Here is a 24517-nt window from a genome sequence, read left to right on the forward strand (position 1 = left end):
TCTTTTTTTCTAAAAGAAGCTGCTGTTCACCATTGTACCAAGAAACTATTTTTTTCCTTCTAAATGAGGCCTGGATCTCCTAGGAGATTTGAAGACTGCATAGTTATTTTCTGAAATACAGGATTATTTGATGCATCTTCTGTAATGGTATTTGAGAAATAGCACCATACTTCTTTCCAGTGGCCAGCAAGCAGCACACCACGGTGTTTCAGTTTTCCCTTACAGGTGAGGATGTAGTTGTGTGAATCTCTGGCCTCAGACCCCATCCTAACAGTGAAAGTGGAGTAGTGTAATCTAAACACTCGCAAGTGGAAAAAAAGGGGCCAGTAATTTGCTTCAGAAGAAGGTCAGTACTTTAAAGTGGGCTCTTGTCTGTCAGTTGTCTCAGTGACAGGACAGAAAACAGTATGTCTGCAGACCACAGTGTGTTCAGGTAATCTCTGGATATGTGAAGTTTTCAAGGATTGCTCTCATAGGAAAGAGTAAAATGCTAAACCAGAATGAAACCTTTATAAGGCCCTGTGCCTCCTCCTCTAGCTTTTCAAATGGACAGCTGTCAGCCATACCTAGGAAAGAAGATGGATAAGGCAGTCAGAGTGGGCTGCCTGCTGTGATGCTCTGAGCTGGTCTGAGCACCCTTTCTGGTCCAATACAAGGGTCATGCACGTACTTAAGTTGGGATGCTGTTTCTAATTATTCTGAAGAAAGTTCATGTTGTTGAGTTGTCTTGGTGTGTGACTATTTTCTTTTTACCATGATACCATGTGGATTATTTGTGGACAAGTGCTGGCTTCTGAAACTGCATGTTTGCATCAGGGAAAGGAGATCCTTACTGTGTGTATTCTTATTTTATACTCGGACTGGCAGTGTGCCATAGATTTCCCGTGCTGTTAATCTGTTGGAGAGTGCATTTCTGGTCTCTCTCCCTTGTTTCTCTAAGGTATGATTTTTTAATCATGTTTTTGTGGGGTTTTGTTTGGGTTTTTTTGTTGTTTTTTCAAGGAAGAGATTTAAATGGGGTCTTTTTCCTTTTGGCTTCATAAATCCTTCAGGAGAATTTCTGTATGGTCCCATTTGTGTTAAAGAAATTATGTAAGGCAAAGCTGTGACTGGGTACCAGGGAAGTTTAAGTTAGGCACTAGGAAGAAATTCTACACAGAAGGGGTGATTAGATACTGCAGTGGGCTGCCCAGGGAGGTGGTGGAGTCATCATCCCTGGAGGTCTTTAAGGAAATGCTGGATGTGGCACTTCTTGCCATGGTCTAGTTGACATGGTGGTCTTCAGTCATGGGTTGGAATTGCTCTCAGAGGTCTTTTCCAACCTAATTGATGGTGTGATTTGTCCATTCTGCAGCTGTGTGGTAAGTGGTAAAGGGCTGCTAGAGTTGTTTCCATTCTGGATAGAGTACTTGGTGGTGGTACTGGCCCACTGCCCAACTGCTGTCTTGAGCATATGAACAGAGGTGATGAAATTCAGGATCATTGTTGCTATGCAGGTACCAGTTTATGGCAATGTCCAAAATGCTCACTGATGTTCAAAAACTTGCTACTGGTTGCTTTGAGTGTGAAAGATATGATGGTCCCTAGCAGGTGTCTTTCTCTTTTCCCCCAAGACTACCATGCTGAGGAGGATAGAAAGGACAGCACTACAGCTGCCCCTTGTCCTGTCTCACTGGTGTGAGAGAGCAGCAGGGATGGTTGCAGTGTTGCAGTGCCCTCCCAGGCAAAGGCTGTGAAGGCTGAGGACTCTTTAGCTGACTATCTTTGGGTCCCAGAATGCACAGCTGTCACACTCAGGGTTTCTAATAACAGAAAATGAAGGCAGTGGGTGCTGCAGGATGAACATGGAAGGACTCAAGAGGAGTTCCTTCCTTTTGTGTGGCGTATAGGATAGATGGGCCTTTGGGGGCAGGTGCAGACACAGCCAGGGTAACTGTGGAGCCTGTGGGATGCAGCTAGTGGAAGCCTTGGTGATCCAAGTGAGAGCAGTGAGGCTGGTGAGAGAGAAAACAGCACCATCAGTAAAAGTGTGGGACAGCTTGAGAGGCAGATGTTATAGTCCTGGCCTCCTGTCCCTGAAATGCATTTTGATTGAGGTACTGATGGAACTCAGTATGTCCTCCTCAGAGGCTGCAGTTTAAAAACCCATTTAATGTAAAGCCTCTCCACTGAAAAACTGAATTCCAACTTAAGCTCTTTAAAAATACCTTTTGTCTGGGTTTATAAAAGAAATACAAGCTTCTGTTATGTGTGTTACGAGTCAATAATAACAAGTTTCATATCCACAGCTTTATTGCCTGTATTTTCTGAGCATGTTCGTCATCAGTGAGGGTGTTTGGTATTTGACATCATAAGCATGCCCTGCCTACTTACACTACTAGAAGGGTGCAAGACCAGTGATGTTTGGCTCGTTGCCATTAAATTACAGCACAAGAGTTGTATGGCTGTAGGTAAATAGAGACATTAGACCTTGAGCAAGCCTAATGCCAAGACAGTGGTAAACTTTCAGGAAGAAATTAAAAGAAACTTGCTTTTTGGTGTTATCTTCTCTGTAGTTCTCTCTTGTGTATGAGCAGAGTGAGGAATTTAATGGCACATGTAGCACACAGGTTATCTTTGGAATCATCTGTAAGTGTTTAATGTAAGATAGGATGCAAGACTTTGTGGGTTAGGGCCTTAGTTACAGTGGCATATTTTACAGAGAATTACTTGAAAAAGAAATATTCCTGCTTTTAACAATATTAAAATTCTGTTTTGTTTTCACATAAGGGCTTATTCATTCTTTCTCAGTTCATAGCCTTAAATGGCCAAAAATGCAGTTTTACATTTTTTTCTTTCATTTCCCAACTGTTTGTCTGTAGGCTTTTTTTTTTTTCTTTCACTAGTGATGTGAGTAGAGAAGTTAATTTTCACCAGGGAAAGTCTTGTGTAAAAAGTCTAGGTGTGGCTTTACTAGGATTTTTCTAAGGAGAACACCACAACGTGCAAAGAGTGAAATCATAATTAGATGATCTTTTACCTTTCAAGTGTCACTTCTGACTGAATATGCTGAAGGCAGACAGAGACATAAATGAAGCTGTAGTGTACCTCTGCAAGCAGGGTCTGTGGTTTAAAAGTGCCCTGGAGCACTTGGCTGCTGTTGTAACTCCATTGGAAATTAGTAATTGGTACTGTAGGTATTATGTCTGACCAATATGTAGGTCAGTGCTTTTGTTGGTTCAGAAAATTTGCACTTCAGTACTTTACACTGGAGCTGGTCCTCTCTAAAAACCAGGTCATGAGAGAGGGTTGTGCTGCAATATCAAGGCTGGCTATGGTGCTGTTGGACTGCCCTGATGGGCTCTTGTCAGCTGTGCTGGCTGATCTGCAGCCTTCCAGGTCTGAGAACTGTTTGTGGGATGGGGATGTTTGGCTGCTGCCTGCTTTGGGGCAGTGGTGTGGAGATGTGCAGGCCAGGCTGGAGGAAGATTTTTTTATGCAACATGGATGTTGATGCTGTAACTCAGATGGAGGGGAAAATTGCAGGTATTCAAATGATTCTTACAAAAATAGAAGTAACCTGGCGATTTTTAAAATGTTATCTGGAAACTAGAGAAGATAATTAGGGATGATGTAGTGCTTAATTGAGATGTGGGGGAGTAGTCCAACTAATATGACAGTTTACAATCTCTTAAGTGCAATTTTTTGATGGTTTTGATTCTCATAATAGTTGTGACATTATTATGGTCAACTGGGATGATTTCGAAGAGGAATGTTTTTGCTAAATTGGATTAGCTTTTGCCCTTAATTAAGGTGATGCTTGTGTATTTGGCACCTTGGACTGTGTGCTGACCAAGCACAAAACCCTGCCAGTCCATCTAGGCAGATAATACCCACCCAGCACAGGAGTGAAGTCAGCAAGGCTGAGCAACTGCGTGGTAGGGGGTTACGTAAAGCTGGGTGTGGAGCAGCCTCCTTCACTATGAAACACAGCTGACTGCAGGGATCTGATGTGCACAGAGCTGTGAAAACATGCTGCCAGGGAAAAAGACTTCATGGGATAAGAAATCCTGCTGTTGCAGACAGATGTGCTAGTGGAGTGTAAAAGCAGACACTTGTTCAAGGATTTTCTTTTGTCTTCACAAACAAGAATTCATGAAAGTATTCTGAGCAATTTTTTTAATTTACTAAGAGATTGAGAGGTAAATGTGTACAATTGCAAATTCAGTTAGTATAAAATAGTTCAGTAATTTTAATTAACTGTTACTTGATAACTTAAGTAACAGCAAATGGGATGAACAAAAGTCATATTACTTACAGTTCAAAGTTCTAAGACATTCAGATTTTTTGACATCATTTGATGCTGTTATTTAATGCAGATTTTTTCTTATGTATGATGATTTTTTTGAATTCTTATATATATATTGGAGTTACAACAGTTTGAAAGTTGTAACAAGTCCTTTTCCTTTATGTTGATTGTATCTCCAATTAACTTGTGATGTAATTCTGGCAGTATCTTTGAGCTGATCCTGTATATAACACTGTTGAATGTGAAGGCCCTAAAGAGAGTACGTGGGGTGCATCCAGTAACAAGCAATGTGGAAATCAGTCTGAGGCACCAGAGGAGTGGGCAGCTTCTCCTTGCCATGTGTTGTGCAGTCACCTATAGGCTTGAAATCCCTGTGCATGGTACAGCAGCATCTCCACAGTGCTTATCTCTCGTGTCTACGAACAAAAGAAGTGAGCAAGAGAAAATGACTACACTTGTCCAAGGGAGATTTGTTCTGTGACCATGTGTAATCAAATATGTAATCAAACATTTAATAAACTACTTGTATTTTTCCTTCTAATTAGATGCTGCCAATTATTGGGATTGAAGGGTGAGTTTCAAGGTGGAGATGAACAAAGATGACCCAGAGGAAAACAACTAGCTGCTACTGTGCCTTTGTGTGACTGCCTCTCCAAATCCCTCTCAAAAGCTGGATCAGCTGTTTATATGTCCACCCCCTTAGTGATGACAATGGTAATTTGGTAGATTAGAATAGAAATGCAGTTTTTCCTTTTCCTGTAAGAGGAATTTATGTTACCTTTTAAAGTCATCGGCATGTTGTGATCACACGAGTCTTGTAATGGTGAGGGGCAGGTACCAGAGGACCTAGACAAGTCCATTAAGGGAAGCAAATGCAAAAGATGCAGCTGAACTGTTGGGCTAAGGCTTTTTTTCTGAGAGGGAGAAGTAGGGTATGAGTAACAGAGCTCAGGTACAAGGTAGGATTTAGCTTGTTGAGGCAGCTTCTAGAAAATCTAAGGAGGCCCAGAATTGTCTGGCTCTCCCAGTTATGCAGTATAGCAGACCTGCCAGCAGATACGAATCTGGGCTAAAGCAGAGGCTGGTTAGAAAATGTAATAGCGTTTGGGGGGTTGTATATCAGCTCCTGCATGCCCTGGCCAAATTTGGGCAAGTTGTCATCTCAAAACACATGTGTTCAGTCACTGATGGAAACGATGGGTGTAACAGCTGCTGTCTAGGCTAAGTCAAGAAAAAAAAAAACAAGGCCAGGATTAGTTAGAGAGCCCTCTGTGTTTGTGTGTACCCCAGTGTCAGTGTGAGAGAGAGGAGCAGCAACATGTGCCGTGCAAGGTCAGGGGTGTGGGACACAGCAGGGCATGTGCTGTGGGTATTGGCTCAAGGCAGAGCTCTGAAGGGACCTCTTGGGCAAATGTCATGCCTGCAGAAGGGCTGAAGCTGATCAGAAAAAGAATGTTTGGTTCACAGAGATGGGATGCTCTAAATTTCTTGCAAGCAAACAGGATTTGCATTGAACTTCTGTCTTTATCATTCACTGCACCTTTCAGAGAGATGCAGGTTTTTCTAACAGCTTGGATAAAAACCAGGCAGTAATTTGTGGTTTATCAGAGGGTTGGGTTTTTCCTTATACTTCACTGTTAACAATCCAGTGAAGCAAACAAGAAAATGGGTGTTCTGGCAAACCAATTCATATTATATATATACACCTATTCCTGCTCAAAGTTTTTGGCCTATTTCTATGGATCTTAGTGGTCTATGTTGCCTTGATATTAAGAGGTTGGCAGTGGTGCCTTGTTCAGTATGCTGGATTTCCAGCTCCTCAAACTGCAGCTCTATTCAATGAGATCAACAGAAAACTGTGTTCTCTTACCTGAGCATTTTTGCTCAGGGTGCGTGTGTTGGGGTTTTTAAAATTTATTCTTTTTGAGCCCCACCCTGATTTTCACATCAGATATTAAAATTATTCTGTATGCTTTATAATAAAGAACATTTATTTACTTGCTGTCTCTCCATTTAGATACTTTTTATTGTAAGGACCATACTCAAATATTGCATGTTGCAGAAATTTTATTTCATTTCATTTCCAGGATCATGTGTAGCTTGTGTAGACCATATAGAAAATTCACTGCAGCTCTGTCAAATGCTCTATCCTATTGCTTCTCAGGGAAGTTGGCCACATGTCAATAAATCAAATATTTTCAAACAGTATGATCATCACTTGTTGGAAGCCAAGCTTTCATTTTAATATGAACCTTTCTACTGAGGCTTCCAAATAAAGTAAAATAATTTTTTCTTTGATCTATGTTGATGTAAAATTGAGCAGAAGAATCTGCTGCAGTGGAGGAAAATTCCCATTATTGGTATTGGCATCTGCATCTGTTCAAATGGAGAAAAGCAATTCAATTCACATTTATTTAATTTGTATTATGTATTTTCTGCTGAATTTTTTCTTCTCAAATAAAGTACCAGACAGTGCACTTCTCAGATTCTAAGTGCTTGTCTCTTTTCCACTGCCATGGTTCATACAGTGTTTGGGGAAGCTGCAGAGTGAGATGAAGGTGAGATCTAGTTTCAGATGATACTGAACTGGTTTTAACCAGCTTTTTATTCGAGACTTAACCAGCCAGTCCTCTTTAAAATAACAGGTATATTCATAAGTGCCCCAAAATAAAGGCTGAAGCTTGAAATGCATCTCAAGCAAAACAGGATGATTGGATGAGTTATGTGAGCCTGAACTGATGCAGAGTTTGAAGGGAAAAGCTTTCTAGGAACGCTAAACCTTGGCATGCATGTCCTTTTAACCTGATTGTTATTTGTGCCAGTGAATTTATCTGGCCACAGTAACTTCCTTGCATAGGCTCTTGTTATTGGTTATGTCTGTGAATCTATAGCTGCTTCCACTTCTGTAGAGGACAATTTGTTCCTTGCATATGCAAACAGTGGTCACTTGGTGAGTGTAAAAGACAAGAAATCATAAGGGTTCTCAAAGGTGATGAAACATAAGGGAGGCTTGGTGACTGACTGGCACAGTGCCAAAACACAATCCCTTATGGAGAGGAAAAAAAAGAGTTACAATCAAGTTTCTTCAATGAGAAGACATACTAACTTTCTCTTGTTTGTATAGTGAAGTTTTGTACAAAGGAAAAAGCCCCAGACGTCTATATATCTTACTTAAAGCCTGCCTGGAGATGAATAAACTCATTTTTGTGTGGCAAGTTGCTGAACTTAAATATGTCTGTAATTTCTGCCAAAAAAAATGCCCAACTTTTAGAGATCCAAGAAATGAAAAAAAAATTTGCATATTGCACATTTCTTATGCACGTCTCAGTGGGTGTCTGGCCTCTGTAAAAACTCCCCAAAGGATTATTCAAGGCTGTTTGCCAAAGTCTTGGAAAGTTGCAGAGGATATACATCCTTTGGTTTCAAATTTAGGAGATTAAAAGCCATTTCTAGATGAAAGCTGGTTGGGCAGACATGCCTTTCTCTCTGTACCCCGTGGCTTTAGCGGAGTGGAGATGTGCATTTGTTTTCCCTTGTGGTGTGCAGGAGATCTGCAGAACCTGTAGTACCAGCCTGGGGCCCAGCAGAGCCTTTTCTAACTGGCCATTCTGAACTGGTGGTCTTTGTGCAATGAGGATTAGAGCAGCTGAAGCTTCTCAGAGCATCGAGGCACATCTCCAGTTTACAGATAAAGATGTCATGTGGGAGACTGTCAAATGCTTTGCAGGTTGATGGCCTCAGTTGCTCTTCCTGTAGTGACTGCATTTGGCAGTCATAATTTGCTAGCTGTCCTCCGTCGCCTCTGTATTTTCCAAGTGTCGTAGTATAATTTCTAGAAGGATCTGTTCCATGGTCTTCCTGGGAAGTCCTCTGTGAGAATCAGAGGTTGTGAATGTGAGGCTGTTCCTATCTTCTGCACAGACAGGGCCTCATCTGCTTGGTCTCCCTGGTCAGGTGGCCTGTGTCACCTGTCCTGACCCATGAGCTCTTGGTGTGCTCCTCATCTGTTCCCAGGCAGAGCTGCTTGCACTCCAGCTGGTCACTGACATATAGAGGGTGACTCCCCTGCCTGTCTTTCCTAAAGAGCTGATATCCTCCAGTCATAGGAACCCTCCCACCATGTTCATATGTTTCTAGAAGCCTCTAATAGCTTCTACAGTGAGAGTTTTTTATATAATAAGATGAATACCATGTCCCTGGAAGGGACATTGTCTTCTGCCTTGTGATTCTTCTGCCTCTTCTCAGGTCTCTTTGAGCCATCACTGGTGTCTGTTGACCTTAGAAAGACTTTTAAAAGGGATGGGTCACGTGTTTGCTGTCTGCATGTTAAGGGTCATAGTAACATTGGAATGACTGGGGTCATGGGGAGACAAAGGGAACTGGGAACACAGAAGACGTGTGTGCTCTTTGCAGTGCATAAGGAAGCAGCAAGCAGTTTATTGAAGCCAAAGGATGATGCTAGAGCAATTTAGCCTGCAAGTTTGAAGGACTCTGACCTTTGGGGAATTAACGTCTTGTAATGGAAGATACAGTTCCAAAACAACTTGGTTTGAAGGTGGTTTTTAATAAGGTTATAAAGAGCTCACATGGTGTGGCTGCTTGCCATAGCTGGGAACTGGATCTGATAGTGTCTGGTAGGGTAAGCCTATGGCTAAAGGCTGAACTCTGCCCAATTGCTTATAATTGTCATCAAGTAGTAAATCCGTCTCTGAATGTCTGGTAGGATAAATAACTCATTGCCTTTAATAATTTTTCTCTGCAGCTGTTAATAGTTCCTTCTTCCCACTGATGATTTTTCAGGTTTTTTGTTTTTTTTTTTTTTTTTTGCTCTCAAAAGACTGTGTGGTTAAAGGTTTTCTGTCCTTGCTGGGAAAGTAGCAAGTAGAGGCTCCCAGAACCCAGGGTCACTAGTTCCAAGAAAAGAGTTTGGCAGAGCTCAGCAGCACTGATCCATCTTAAATGCCTAGTTTAAAAAGAAAACAGATTCTTTCGAGTTTGTATTTACTGACTTTATGGTTTTTATAACTTGGAATACACAGATTTTATTTCCACACTAACTGTTTTTTTTTTAGTGCTGAAATTAGTAGCCCTGTAATGTTTCATTAAACAGACTGAAACTTTGTCTTAATATTTAGTGACTAAAGGCAGTTTATTTCCTTTAGTTACTGCTTGCAGTGCCTGTTTTCTTTCTTTCTTTCGTGGCTTTTTCCTCCCTTCTACTCGAATGTCTGAAGCATTGATGTTGGATGCTTCACTTTGTCATTGCTCTTTCAGGATAAGGGGTTGGTTGGTTTCCAGCTGTATCTTTGCTGTGAAATGCTGCTGAATGTTTGTGTGTGTTGTACTGGGAATTCATGGCACTGCAGGTGAATACCAGAGCGCTGCTGCTGCTGCTCTACCAAGATCCTCTCTTATTTTCTAGTCCCTTTCAGGGCACTTTGTTCTGATACAGCACTCTTTAAGACTCATTTTTATGGCTGTAAATGGGATGATATAATGCTTTGAAGATGTGGAAAACATCAGATGGTTCCACCAAATGTCATGTGTCAATGGGGTGGTGGTGTGAAAATCACTTATGGTGTTGTAGCATCTGATGTATGAGGGCTCCTATTACTTGGACCATTCCCTGGTTATACAAACAAGGAAAAATGCGCAAGTGTGGCTGCCTTCTGTAGAGTTTTATCCGACTTGAAAGGTCTTCCGTGACAGCCCAAAGTCTTGGGTTTTTTTCAGCCTACCTAAAGAGCACTAAGAGTTTGAAGTGAAATGTTTTCTCTCCTGTACTACATTATCTGTACCTACCAGACTGTAAAGGTGCACTCTATTGCCATTCTTCTTTGGATCTATGATGCTTTACAGACCGAGGAAATTGAGAACTCCCTCCCCCAAATGTCAAATTTCGATCTATTTCAAACATAAAACCTTCCAGAATACAGATTAGTGGGGAAAAGCTTGCTAAAAGGTAAGGGTAGTTGGATGTAAATTAGTAAAAATATCTGATTAATTGCCTGCTTGATAATCTGTGTGCAAAAAACCAAAGCACATAAGGTTCCCCTGTGACAGCTGAGTCTTGCCCTGTTTCAGATGCCCTCAGGTAATGTCCACGTGCCCTGATGGCTGTGGCTGTGAGCTGGAGCCCCAGGACAGTGAGCACCCCAACACTGGAGTTACTGCTTGGTTGCTTGATAGATAATAAGGTGGAATCCGTCAGTGATGAAAAATAATAAAAGCAAGGATTGCCACGAATATTTAATAAAAAATATTCAGAGCATTTTGCTGGCGGAAAAGCTAAGGCAATTGAGCTGAGCTTGCCTTTATGCCAGGAGGGGAAATGGGCTGTCCACGAGGCTGTGGCTGTCCAGTATTGGCTGGGTTTTAGTGTGGTGGAAAGTCTTAGTGGCTGCAGGTTTTTGCTCTGATGCATTAATATTTATAAGCTCCCTTTGATGCCAGTGTATTGCTTTTCTGTGAAAATGCCTTTTTTAAATATTAAAGCAATACATTATTATTAATTATTAGTATTATTATTTGCTAATTCTTTATATGGGAAATTTTCAAAGTGATATCTGAGAAAATTAACTTCACTGCATGTACAGTAGAAAGATTGCTTTTTACTGTTGAAATTCCATTTGACATTTTTCAATCTGTCACTCAGACTATACAGCAAAACCAATTTGCTTTATTTAACCATGACTACGATATACAACCTGATAGTAATTTTTTCTCTTTTAACTGTCATTCACTATGATATTCAGGTCCTAAATGCTGTGGGGAATTAGTCCAAACTGTTTAGTTTGAGTGTTAAAAAAACCCCAAGCCCAAAAGCTATAATTTCTACATAGTTTGAGGCTGTGGTAAAACATCAATTTTGGGACATTGATTAATGTGCTTTTAGTAACTTGATATTGAATTCTTCTTTCAATCCATATATCATTCCAACTTAAACATGAAGTCAACTAGCATGGTAATTATTTTAATTGCTATGGCTTACAGGGATGCTTGCATTATCCAGTAGAGTTATTCAGTGGTTTCAGGTATAGAACTAATAAGTTGGAACAAGCTTTTGGGTTTTATTTGGTATTGCAGGCTAATACAGCAGTTACGTAAATGTTTCTGTTTTTCCTGTAAGTTTTGTAGTGTGTAGATGATTTTTGAAATTAAATGTATTTTAAAATCAACGACCTCTGGGAATGTAGTTTATAACTGACCATTTTCCAAATGTTTATTCAGTGAAAGTGGATGGATGCAGTCTGTCGTTGACACAGCTGAGTTGCCTCTTTAGAGGCAGAAAGGAAATACAGCTAATAATGACCTTTCTTTTCTCTTCAGAAAGGGAGATTTGTCAGGAAGCAGCTAGGCAAGGTGGGAATAGGAGCCCTTCCCCTGGTAGGCAGTGGCTCACTTTCAAACTGCATGGGAAGCTAGAAAGTCATGGACAACACCATGAGGGACACAAGTGGTTAGTACACCAGGTGAAAGTGTCATCCCATCCTGTCCTGTCAATCATGCCCTGCCTGTCCTCTGCTAAAGAAACAGCCCAAAAGAATGTACACAAGAATTGTAAGATGTATTTTTCTTACTGGCTTTTTAAAGCACAATAGGAAGAAATGGTAACTGGTCCATGGCTCTCTCAGACTCCCAGCACAGTTCATTCAGCAACTGTCTTGTTTCCATTGTGTGTCCTACACAGGCAACCTCTTGTTGGGGAATTATGGCCCACAGTCTGCTTCGATCTCTCTCTGTTTACTCTTTTTTTTGAAGGTCCTAGAGTTTCTTGTGCATAGGATCAGCTTTCTTTCCATGCCTGACCCTAAGCCCTTTCCCAGGTGACGTAAGGCAGTTTGTGTGGTTAGATGGTGTTGCATGCTTGGTTACATAAGGAATGTCTTGCTACCCTGAGCCTGCAGCTGTGCCCTGCCTGGCTGAAAAGCCTGGAGTCACTGGCTTAGGCTGGCTTAGGAAATCTTCTGGGCAGAGAATCAGCTAATTACAAAACTGAGGTGCATGGTGGCTTGACATCCTGGTTGTTTGGATACTTCTTGTTTTTAAAATAACTTATTTTCAAATGGTGATATTTTGGTAGAAGATTTTTTCCCAAATTAACTAGTCCTCAAATTGCTTCTATGGTTTCTTTTCTCCTGGGTTTAAGTAGAAAAAGTTCTCGTATTTCAGGTAGCAAAAAGGACATCCTGCTCCCCTCTGAAAAGGGGAAGACCAGCCTATAAGCCAGCCTTGGTAATTGCTTCCTTCTTCCTGTACCTTTTTAAGCATATGTGGCATTGTACCTAAGAGCAGGGACTCATTCTCTCCCTGCCTGTGTGCTGTTCTGGCTTCTTCCCTTCTGCTGGGACTGTGCAGTTGGTTTCAGTAAGTCCCAGAAAATTTGCAAAGTTCATTTTGGGAGGAGATTACAGAAACCATGAGGACTGATTCTCTCTCAAATAGATTTGGCAGCCGGCTCGCGAATATTTATCTTCCTCCAAGTAGAATAAAGCTTATTCAGTGTGTATGTAGGCATGACAAGAAATGCAGCTTTTGCCATCAGCCACTGTCCTTCCAGGGACTCTGGTGCAGTTTTCACTGAAGCCTGGTGTATTTCCGTGGTGGTTCTGAGTTGTTCTGTTTACTCCAGGACAGACACAGCAAAAATGTTTGATTATTTTAAGTTTTAGCTTACAATACTTGGAATGCTTCAGAGTAGTCTGCTGCCCTGATTTACAAAACAGCATTCCCCACCTAATTTTTCCCATTTTTCTTGCTTAGCTCTGTAAAAAAATCATAGTTTCAACAATTTGGCTATTAACTCTTTCTCTACAAGACTAATATTTTCTTCCCACCACAGAGTTGGAATCTATCTGGCCAGCCTCAGGTGATGATTTACAGTAGCCCTTCCCACACTATAATAGCAGTGTGTTAATCACCCACCACTTACAGTTACTATTATCTGCAAGAGGGCTTTGAAATTCTTTGCAAGAGGTGCTTGGTTTCATTTTCTCTTTTATTTCCTTGCTGAGCTCTCACAACAGGCTCTCTCCTGTGTCTGTACGTTGAATGCTGCTTCTAGGCCAGAGACTCCAGACTGGTAAAGTGGAAGAGGGGGCAATTTGTGTCATGGATGCTGATTGATCGCCTGTCCCTTTGGGCATCTTTGTAATGGCCTCCCAAAAGAAAGACCTACTGTATTGGGTGGAAAACTGGAGGAGCCATTGTGTATTCAGCAGTGTGCAGCATTTGTGGCTATGAACAACAACACAGGCACTCTTAGATAGAAAAGCACTGAGGGCAGAGTTAGGCAGTCCTGTTCTATGACCTCCCCCAAAAAGGGGCTTTGATTTTCACATGCGGGGCAAGTGGGAACAAGGAAGAGAGATTCCTGTCTTGTGCTTTCTAAGGCTTTTCATTTTTAAGTTAAATTTCCTATGTCTTCAAAGTGAGGAGAATATTCTAACTTACTTAAACAGACTGCATGTATTGGGAGGAGGGCATGGAGCAGGAATGGCTGGGCTTTGTGCCAGGGATTCAGTTCATCTCTCAAGACTAGTGCAGAGGTGTTTTGTTTTGCTTGATAACTTGTCAAAGGCAGTGACTGAGCATTGTCTGATTAGATGTACCTGAATCTCAATTCTCATACCAGCAGAGTAGACAACTGTCTCTACAGATCTGCCTAAGCTGGCTCTACCAATTGCAGTTCTCAACATTTTGGTGTATAAATTCATAGGCTCTCCAGTCTCTCATCCCTGGCAATTCAGGATCACTGGAAAGAGTCTCCATATAGCCAGAGGCTTGGACCTTTCTGATAAACCCCCAAGCGTTTGAACTGTGCTCTTGAAGGAATCAGACTGACTGCAAGTCTTTGAACTGAAGTCCAGGGTAGCATCCTGTGTACCAAGATGATGGGGGTAGAATAAGGCTGTGAATAAGAGGATAAATGGCTGCAAGGTTCTGTGTTCCTTCCCCCTGGCATTTATTTGTGTATCTTTCGTTCAAAATTAGACATCTGTCAAGTATGCAGAATGTGGTATGGTGCAATTTGCGCACTCTGAGAGCAGATGAGAAATGAAAAGCAAACTAGATCTAATTAAAATTGAGATGCTCCTTCCCTAATATCAGCCACTTCCTACCTGTGCTCACCTGACAACCCTATCATTCCCAGCAGTGCAGCTGCTTAGTATTCATCTTGGGTTACTTCTGGGGCCATGATTCAGAATCTGCCAAAGTGCTTCCTAGTCAGGGAATGAAACTGAACAAGTGCTTTTGTGAATTTGAATCAGGTTATTAGTGCAGAATTTTATAGTTTGCATTCTAGTATGAAGCAGTGCTTTTCCATTAGTTTTTGTTTTTACATTTTCTCCACATTTTCAACACTAACCTTTCCTTTTTTTTTTTTTTCTTCTTTTTTTTTTCAGGAAAAGAGGCGTAGAAGTAGTACAGGTGAGTAAAAGCTCTATTTTCTTGTAAAAAAGGCTTACTGATTTTAAATGCTGTCATTTGGATGCCAATATGACCTGGGCTTAATGACTTTTCTTTCCATTCAGTTCTTTTTAACAGATACTGCTTTTGGAAAGACAGGATTCTCCTTTCATGAAGCATGTGTTAAGCCCACATGCAGTCCAGCTTAATAGGTGCCCTAGTGAAAGTGGGATTTTTCAGCAGTTAGGCTTTTCTTGTGTCTGTCAATTAATAAGATCTGATAGTTGATTAGGTGATGTTACTCTTTTAATTGCATTCACAGGCAGTCAAGCTTAACAGAAACAGGATCTGCCCTTTGAAAAAAAGGCTATTGGCAGAAGGAATGTTCTTGTAACCCAGTGAGCAGTGAAATGATACTAAAGTGCCTTCAAGTTGTGGCCCATCTACAGATAAGTTCAGGTGTTGGCTACATTTGTTCTTTCCCAGGTCTGAATGGTCATATTTCACACAAGATGTTACTTAAAGGATGGTGTCAGCTTGTGAAAGGCATTACCTTACCTGTCAGCTGTAACACAGAACACTATGACCCCTGAAAGATGGAAGGGGAAGCATTCTCTTTCTGGCTTATTTTGTGTGCTTGGAAGAGTTGTATGTCATAGGTTTCAGTCTTGCTGATACTTAGCTGGTGCTCGTTTTGAACCCTGAAGTGGTGAGTTCCTCACTTTGTAAAACAGAGATGAAACTGCCTCAATGGAGGTGACAGAGGAGAGAGGAGTAATTAAAGTTGCTCTTAAATCCATGTGAAAGGTGCTTCTGAACACCAGCAGGGAGCAGGAGAAAAGCACTTAACAAGAAATAAATTGAAAAATCAGACTATGTTATTTTTAAAAATCCACTGTCCGAAAAGACTTTAAAAATTCTCATTGCTATTAAAGTGGAGAGTATGTCTTTCAGTTATGAGTGGTTGTCTGAGAACTGCATTGTGTTAGAAGGACAAAGGGCATAAACTTTACTGGCTGTATTTAACCTTTCACCACTACAGCATCATCTTCCTTACCTGTACCTCCTATTGCTCAGAGCTAAGGGCAGCTTCTTTCATCAGTTTTGATAATGGAGTTACCAGACTGATAAAAACAAACCAGCATTTGCAAAGCACAGCTTAACCAGGAGCACAAGGAGAAACCTAGCCCATATTTGTGTCACTGTCTAGGGGACATTATTATTTTATTAATACCCCAGTGTATTACAGTCCAATGCTTGCATTTGCTATATGTGCCTTGACCTGCACTGTACATTTCAGCAGCAAGGGGCTCATATGAGATAAATTCAGTGATGCATCCATTAGCTGGGCAGAGGGCAGACTCCATTTTACCTCATGGATTAAAGTTGCTGTCCTTCCACAGGTTGCCTCTTAGTCTGATGTTTGTGTAGCTTAATGGCTAGTCATCAGATAGACGCAAAGTTATTGGAAAGTATTTATTTATTGTAAGAGCATTTTGGGAAACATTTGGACAGAACTAGACAGGACTTTGTCCCTATAAAAACGCTTTATGGTCTCATAATTTATGGTCTCAAATCAGACAGCGTGGTTGAAATGTCAGAATAATCTACACTGGGAATTTGTGCCCCAAAGGCATACCTCAATCACTGGTGCCTGCTGCTCTGCTGGAACAGGATGGATGGAAAAGTGTGATCACCCTTTGCCTATCACTTGCATGTTGCTTCATATATCTTGGTGCATGTGGTTTAGCCAGTAGGAGATGTATCAGAAATGGGCTCTTTCTTTGTCCCTTATTGCTGGAAACCTTTGCTTGAGGCACCTCTCATGATCTGTCCCTCTAGGCCTGCTTCTGGATGAAGGATTGTCTTGATGTCCATCTGGTGCACAAGGTTTATTTGACAGAGAAAATATTATCTTCCTGTATCAGGCAGCAGCATTTCTTTGATTTGCCTCCCTTTCTCCGTTAGAGAACCTGTCCTGTTTGAGAGAAAACAGCTCTTAGATCTGACAGCAAGCAAGTAAATCAAAACCCAAGATACTCAGGATGTTTACCTTATTTCTTCTTTACATAAATTCAGAATTTTTCTGAATGTGGACTTGCTACTTGTGATAAGTAGTGAGTTGGAAGGTAAGGTTTAGTTACTGGCTTCTAGAGAGCAAAGCATGAGGGACTGGTATGTACTGACTTCTGTGAACATACATCAAATTACTCTTTTCCAAAGGTGTTTCACAGGAGCAGGAAAGTATTTTCTACTACTAAAGGGAAGTCTTGGAAGTCTTCAACTAAGCACCTGTGTGACTTCTGTTTCCTTTCTGCAGGGAGGATTCAGGATAGTCCTCTCTTCTTTGGCTAAACAGATTAAATTCTTTTATTTTGCTTTCTTAGAGCTAATTGTGCTGTACACATTCAGTGAGCTGCTGCTAGACAGCAATTAACATTTCATGACTTGTGTTCAGGTTTTGTGTTTTGTCTTCTCTCAGACTTCCACTTCCAGCAGAGAGAGTGGTTCCAGCTTTCTATTTTTATTGAGTGGGGAAACATGCACATCCTCTAAAGAGAAATAAAACAAGAACAGGACTGGCAGTGGGATGCTAAGCAGGCATTCTCCTTTATCTAGCAGTAAGACCTTAATTAAAGCATCACATTGAAAACAAATAGAAAACCTCTCAACTTGTGTGGTGATAAATAATTGGGGTTTTTTTAGAAATATTGATTAATTTCTGAAATAATAAACATTCACTGTGAACTCAAGGTACAAGAGCTGAAGTGTGCAGCATTATATAGTACAACAGAGTAACATCCATCATGGCTTAGAAGAGGTACAGTAGATTAATTAAATAAAAAGCTTTCAAGGTTATGAACTTTCCAAAGACAGTATGAGTCTGAGCCTGCACCTAAACATTTGGAAGCCTGAATAGGATTAGCTCATTTCTGTTTTTCCAGTGGGCAGGGCAGAGCTCTGCAGCATCCTTAAAATCTGGCAATGTTTTCCATCTAGATTTATTTTCTGCAACTTAAATCCAAGTCAGTGGGGCAGCTGCAAACCGGTGTTATATTACAAGGAAAAAACCAATTTACTAGCTTTTCAAGATGGGCTCTTAACAGAATTCTTTGCTGCCCCTTATTATGGGGCATTTGCTTATTTTTTTAAGCAGGGGTCACTTGAGTATCAGGGTACTTTTTGAATTAGGGTGCTTACTTGTTTGTAGCCCATAAGGTAAGGAAGCGCTCTTGTTCCAGTTTTGCAGGAGGAAAGACTGAAGGATGTGTCTCATTTTTCCCAGGGAACTGTTGCAGTACCAGCCCCAGGGCTCTTGGGGTCTGTGCTGCAAACCTGTGCTGCAGGAATTTCAGCTGCAGCTGTCTCAGAAGTGTGAGGCCACTAGCTTGTGCTATTGTGTGGGCACCAAGGCAAGAGCAATTAAAGGTGGTCAGCAGGGCTGGGGTTGCTGGCTCTATTCCAGTGAAAGGCAGCACCAATTCAGCTGTGTTTAATCTTCAGGCTGCATTTAAAGTATTCTGAATGTAATGCTCTTGTGGTTCCTGTGGCAGTTCCATACCTTCTCCTTTCTTACTGGCTCTTCCTACTCTTTGCAGCTGCCTGCTCAGCTGGTGTGGCTTGAGGTGGTGGCCAGAGAAGGGTAGGGATGCCCTGGACAGGTGACAGACATGACTGAAGCCCATCTGCCGTGGACTGCAGGCAGTTGCTAGGCAGGCAGCAGCTGGCAAGGCTAGGGCAGAGCAGCTCTTGTGCTGGCATTGGAGTGACTTGCCAGAAAATGCTTAAACTGAAGCATTTCTTAATAAATTCTTTCATCACTGTTTCAAGGGGAAGATTGCCTGTAAAGCTATGCAGTGGATGGCTGATGAGGTGTTTATTATTTAAAAAAAAAAAAAGCTATTTTCTGTAATGGAATCTAGCAAATAAGGGGTTTATGTAGTGTCTTAAAAGTTAAGCTGCTTCTGATCTTGTTCAATTTCTAGCCCTCTGTTGCTCAGATTAGTGGGGGGCAAAATTTAGGATTGAAAATTGTCAGTTGTTCTTTAGCTAGTGAAGTAGCCAGTTTCTTATGACTGTGCGCTGGCAAGGGAGAAAAGGAGCATCTACCTTGTTTTTCAGGAAAAATCTGTTGGCTTAGTTTGACGAATGTAAGAGTGAAAACATGTGCACTGAAGTGGAAATCATCACAAGTACCTCTGATAGAGACTTGCATTTATTTTTGTTTCACAAGCTATGCAAAACCAGAATAATTAGCTGCAGCCCTTTGGCTTTTGACAAATTGCCAGTTCGGTTTTTGTGTGACAGAGTTTGGCGCCTTCGTATTTCTTGTGACTTCAAAGCTGTTTCTAGCACTTCCACACCCAAACTTTCCTAGAGCTCTTGTGCACATTTCTTAATGCTAAAATAGAGAAGATTGCCTATTTTTGGTGGATGTTTTTGGATCAAATGAACACTAATGCTCTTTTATCTTAGAAAGATGTTCTAGTCAGTTGGCTAGAGAAGTGGGATTAGTCGTATTTCAAACTGCATTCTTTTTAATGGCAGTGGGATATGAAGGAGAACATGTTTTTTGATGTGGAACAATCAGAATGGTCTGGACTGCTGTCTCATTTTATCTTTATCCCCTAGCTCTCTGGGAATCGAGATATTTGAAATGTTTTACTCTGGAAAAGAAGACTGTCCTTTGAGACATGGGCTTTCTTGAAGCCTGCAAAGGAGAATTCAGGGTGCGCTCTGCACTTTTTAATTCAGTCTAAGTGAAATGCTAATAACAACGGTTTCTACTATTTGTTGCCAAGGAACTGTTGTTTTCTAGAAAGGAGGAGAGGTTTATTTTCACATGAAGTATTAATGGAATAAACTTGAAACAGCAGTGTCCTAACCAAGAAAAGGAGCTTGTAAAATATATATTTGATAGCATATACAGCAACATGTGACTGGAAAGCTTCCAAAGCAAGCAAGGTTGTTGAGATGTTGGAGAGTTGGCTCTCAAGTACTGGGAGAAGAAAGTTTATTTTTACATGCATGCCAGGCCTTCAGTAAAGTGCATGCTTTCCTGAGAATGGCAGTCTGCTTTGCCTTCAGTGCATTTTTGGAAATGATGCTGTAGAGGCCTTCCAGCCCTTCCCAGTCTGAATTGTGTTAGGTACTTTGCATGTGTTTGAATGTGGGGGCCGACTGCTTAAAATCTTGGAAAGATCCTAATACTTCTTAGTGTCAGTGGTACAAAGGCTGTGCAAAGTTTGGTCTTCCAAAAAAGTTTGATAATCTCAGTTTCAAACCCAGAAGCAACAGGAGTGTGGAAGAACAAATCCCAGGCAGAATCCTCTCCCTGGTCCTTCTCGGTAGGGGAGAGAGATCCTTCTGTGTGATACCTTTGTGGTAGCTGAGAAGCAGCATTGCCCAGCAGGAGTGAAGCACAGGTTCAGTGCAGAAAGAGATGACTTTGGCACAATGGTTTATATTGCATCAGCATGCTAGTCAGTTAGGTACAGCATGGGCATTTATGGTCCACTGGGGAAGAAGAATAAATGCACATCTGCTTGGGCACAGAAGGAAGACAAAACTATGGAACATTTTCACCATGTGGATTAAAGTAGATTAAATGAACAACAAACACTTATTCCTAAAAATTAGTCAGAGTAAGCCAAACAAATCAAATTGCATTTAGATTTATTTTCACTTTTGGTGAGTGAGTGAGTAAACCATGAAGAAATTTTTGCATTTCAGAGAGAGTCTCTTACTGACTTGTTTGACTTCTTTCTTTTGATGGTGAATCCCAGTAGTCTCAGAGAGGTGTGGGTTCTGTAGCCAGTTGCAGACAGCACCTGTGTGAATGAAAACATTACTAAGATTTAGAAATCTGTAACTAATGTATAATGAATGGCTGTCAGGTTGGAGCTTGTATTGTTTTGGCCTATGGAGCCAGCTCTGCCCAACCCCTTTTTCTTCTCCCCACTCCTTGGTATTTAGTGATGAGGCAGTGATTCCTAACAGTGCTAAAGGCTGGGAGTTGGGAAGTCCTGAGAGAAAATCCAGTCCCTGTGGAACCTCTGCCAAAGATTTTGGTGGCCGTAATGGGACTGAAATTGCAGTGGGGAGTTGTCTTGCTTTGTCACTTACTGCAGGCACTTTAGGCAAGTCCCTTACAAATTCTGCCTCTTTTTCCTAATAAAGATAATATTCACGTAGTGGAATGCCATTTAAGTTACTTTCAGATATCTAAGTGGATAGATTTAGAGACAAATGAGTGTGTGAAGGAAAATGGGGCTGTTAATTTCTGAGATTGGTGTATGATATTCTTTCTGTCATTAGCATATATCTTCCCAGATACTTCTGCGAACTGCAAAACTTCATAAATCCCTCATCAAGAAACAGTATGGATAAAAATAAGACCCTCAGAGAAATGCTGTGTTGTAAAATTCTTTATTTGCCCCTTTCTGGAGTACAGACTCCTAGTCTTTGCACAAAATCACAATTAGATGGTGCTTTTTTTGAATCATGATTATTGCAGTGGTGGCTATTGGCTAACGAAGACTTGGCTTTGAGTCTGCATTAAACAATAGAATTATTTGTCTGACTAGATGCAGGTGTTGTGATATGGTATCAAAACAGGCACATGGAACGTGTTCACAGGCATGTGACTCAGGAAATGCCTTATTTTAAAACCAACCTGTCTCATTTGCAGTTTTGCTGAAACTGCAAAGTCAGTGTTGAAGTACAAATATGCATGTAGCTCTTTTGACCTTTTCTGAAGTTTTTTCTTGGAGTAGGAAGGATGGGGAGTTAATATGATACCATGACAAGGGTGACCGTATCTCTGACCCTGTCCTCTCCCAGATGAATGCCCCATCCTTTGTGTATTTTGGGGGTGAAGTCATGCAGTTCTCTGCTCTGTCAGAGTTGCAAGCTCATTCCTGTCACAGCAGTTGTAACCTTGTCTTCGGTCCTGGAGTTTAGTTCCACAGAGATGTTTTTTAAGCAATGACTCCTGTATCCACTGTAGTTCAGACTTGGTTACTTCCAACAGAAGCTTTATAGAGGGAATATCATCATAACAGTGGAGGAGGCTGTTTGTATATCTGTCTTCCTCAGCGAGAGTGCTGGTAGGTCTGAACTGCAGAAGATCAGTGGAGCTTGAGGAAGTCTTTTCAGTGTATGTTGACTCTTCTTTCTCCAGCTTCTGCAAGACTTACTCCTTTGATCTATGAGCTGAGATAATTGTATCTGAAAATATTGCATGCTTGTTTGCTCTTCTGGCACTTCACAATTAAAGGAGATAAACATATTCATGTTGTAAGAGTGAATGGTTCCAATTAAACCTGGTGCTTAAAGACATTAAGCCCTAAAGTTTCTTAGGTTTTCATGTATTTGGTCTTTAGGTTTAAGCTAGAGAAACTCCTAATGCATGCACTTAAGCTGCCTCTATATAAAACAGAGCAGAGTCAAATACAGCAAAAACTGGAAATGTGTTACTGAACCTCATTGCCTTCATGGAAATATAGCAGAAGACAGAAAAGTGGCTTCAACTCAATTAGAACAGCTGAACTTCTGCCTCCATCCTGTCCCGGTTTTTTCTCTCCAAGGGGCACTGTATTTTAAGGGTGATGTCTTTTGCTAGAATAATTATTTATTTTTCACTTTAATTCTGTATTTCTGGTGAAAGCAATACACTTGGTTTTACTTTGAATTTCTTTCTGCAAAAGTGTAGTCCTCTTTGCTGTATGTCTAAACATAGATTAGACAGAAAGGGTTTCGGCATACATTGTAGGAGTTTTCTGTGCCTTTGGTTGTTATTTTACAATGTCTCTGGTGGTTTGAAAACAGTTTGATTTTTGGTGAAGAGGAAAAAGGGTCAGCCACAGAAGCGGTTCTGATATTGACCTTTTGATGGAAAACATTTCTGGACTTTTTGACAGGTTTTTTTTTTAATCACTGTCAGTTTTTGGGTAAAATTTACTGCTAATGGTAATTTTCCACTGGTACCAAAAGTAGTGCAATTAATAATGTAGGGTGGAAATTGTTGAATCTAGGATCTCACTTTGAGGAAGACAAGAGATTACCAGGAGAAATTTAGATGATTATAAACATTGTTTCTCCAAATATAAACATTGTTTCTCACACTCAATAAATGGATTGAAATCCTTGGATGCCTAAGGGCACTGATCTGTCCTAAGCACATGATGGAAATAGACCTTTCTTTTGGAAAGCTCTTTTCAAAGAGAAGGTTGAGGGCAAGAGTTAACTTTATTCCCATAGACTGGGAGGAGCCTGGAGAGAAGCTTTCTCCAGCAGTTTCCTATGGGTCTCTCTGTTGCTCAGTTTCTTCAGGGAAGAAGCTTAAAGATAGTGTGCTACTGATGTAGTAATGCATCTGCATAAATCCCAAAGCCAGAGGAACTACAAAAGCCATCCAACTTTGTGCAGTTCTGTGAGGCAGCTTTGTTCATGGTAGTCACAGTTTGTGCTCTGCTGCTTCTCCTCCAGCTCACCTGCCCACAGAGCAGGGTGATTTTGTTCCCGGGAGGCTCCTTATCCAGGTGTGCTTTCTGTGACTCAGTTGTGCATTAAAGACGCAGCAAACCCAAGCCTGACTTTAGTGTGCAGATTTGTCATTGAAATGGTGATGTCACAGTACATTTTACTTTAATGGTTCTTTTCTTATGTTAAGGTTATTTTTGTCAAAAGAATTACTTGTTGCCCATATTATAGGTGAATAAAAGCCTGTCAAGAAACTTGTCCAATGTGCTTTTGGTTAGTTTGCTTGTCAGCTTGTAGGATCCTAAGGCAATGCTGTCAGCTAACCAGTCAGTAAGGTATCTCACATTTCAGTCATGATTTAAAGAAGAAAATCAAATTGAGGGTGATGCTGCTTTGAAAACTGGCACAACAGAACTTACAGGTGGGAGAGCAGAAACTATACCTGTGTACAAAACCATAAAATGCTTCTGTCATTGCTGAGCAATGGACTTAACTTACACTGTTTTTTGTTTGCTGTTTTAGGATCCATGATAGTTCAGTGGCTTACTAGAATTCACTGATCAATTTTTCAACCTGAGCTTCCTTCAGTAAATTATAGCTGCCTCATTTAATTTCCCAGTTGGTGTGCTTCCCTGAATAAATTTGTGTCTAATTTTAAGTTGTTATAAATGTTAACTTATACGTAGTGCCTGTGTTTGAGTGTGTGTTTTAAGGTGAGCATTCAGTAGTTAGTGAGAGCTTTTTGTAAAAAAAACTATTCCTCCTCCTGGTACTTTGCCAAAGTGCAGAGAAGTTGTTTACAGTGTTTTGACAGAATCATCCCGGCACGAGATGGAAAAGATGCCATTGGGACTGAGCTAATACTGTGAAACAGTGAAATGTAAGGAAAACAACTGTTGTAGAGGAATTTTTGGCTGACTTTGCAATCTGGGAAGCTTTCTAGCTTTGTCATAAATTGTTGATTGGAGCTAAGAGCTTCCTTTACTGAAAGGTCTAAGTGCATCTGAAATTGTTTTCTTGTACAAGAAGCTTCGTTGCACAGCTGCAGTGTCCTGTAGGCTCAGCAGCATAACCAGGGTTAAATTGTTCATTGCCTTACTGATGGCAAGATTAGAGAACAGGGTAACTGCTTTCTGTAGAGAATTTATGTTGATTGCAGAGAGGTCATTTGCACTTTAAGTTAGCTTGGAAAATGTTCTTTCCTGTGACCTAGATGAGCTTATTTTATAATACCCTTTCCTTTATGATAACAACCTTTAAGTGGCTGAAAAAAGAACAGCAGCTATAAAGAAGGAAGCAGAATTTTTTCTTTTTAAGTACAAAGCAGTTTGAAAC

The 24517-nt window shown here is 40.8% G+C and overlaps 1 protein-coding gene across 2 annotated transcripts in view; it reads left to right on the plus strand.

Moving 5' to 3' along the window:
- ITPK1 (inositol-tetrakisphosphate 1-kinase) overlaps positions 1-24517 on the plus strand; it is a 142738-nt gene that overhangs the window by 16266 nt on the left and 101955 nt on the right. For both annotated transcript variants that reach the window (XM_083863381.1, XM_083863382.1), the window contains exon 3: positions 14695-14719. In XM_083863381.1, coding sequence (XP_083719507.1) covers positions 14695-14719 — 25 coding nt within the window. The remainder of the gene's footprint in view (positions 1-14694; positions 14720-24517) is intronic.

This window comes from Zosterops lateralis (assembly GCF_965231275.1).
Source record: "Zosterops lateralis genome assembly, chromosome: 6".
NCBI lineage: Eukaryota > Metazoa > Chordata > Aves > Passeriformes > Zosteropidae > Zosterops > Zosterops lateralis.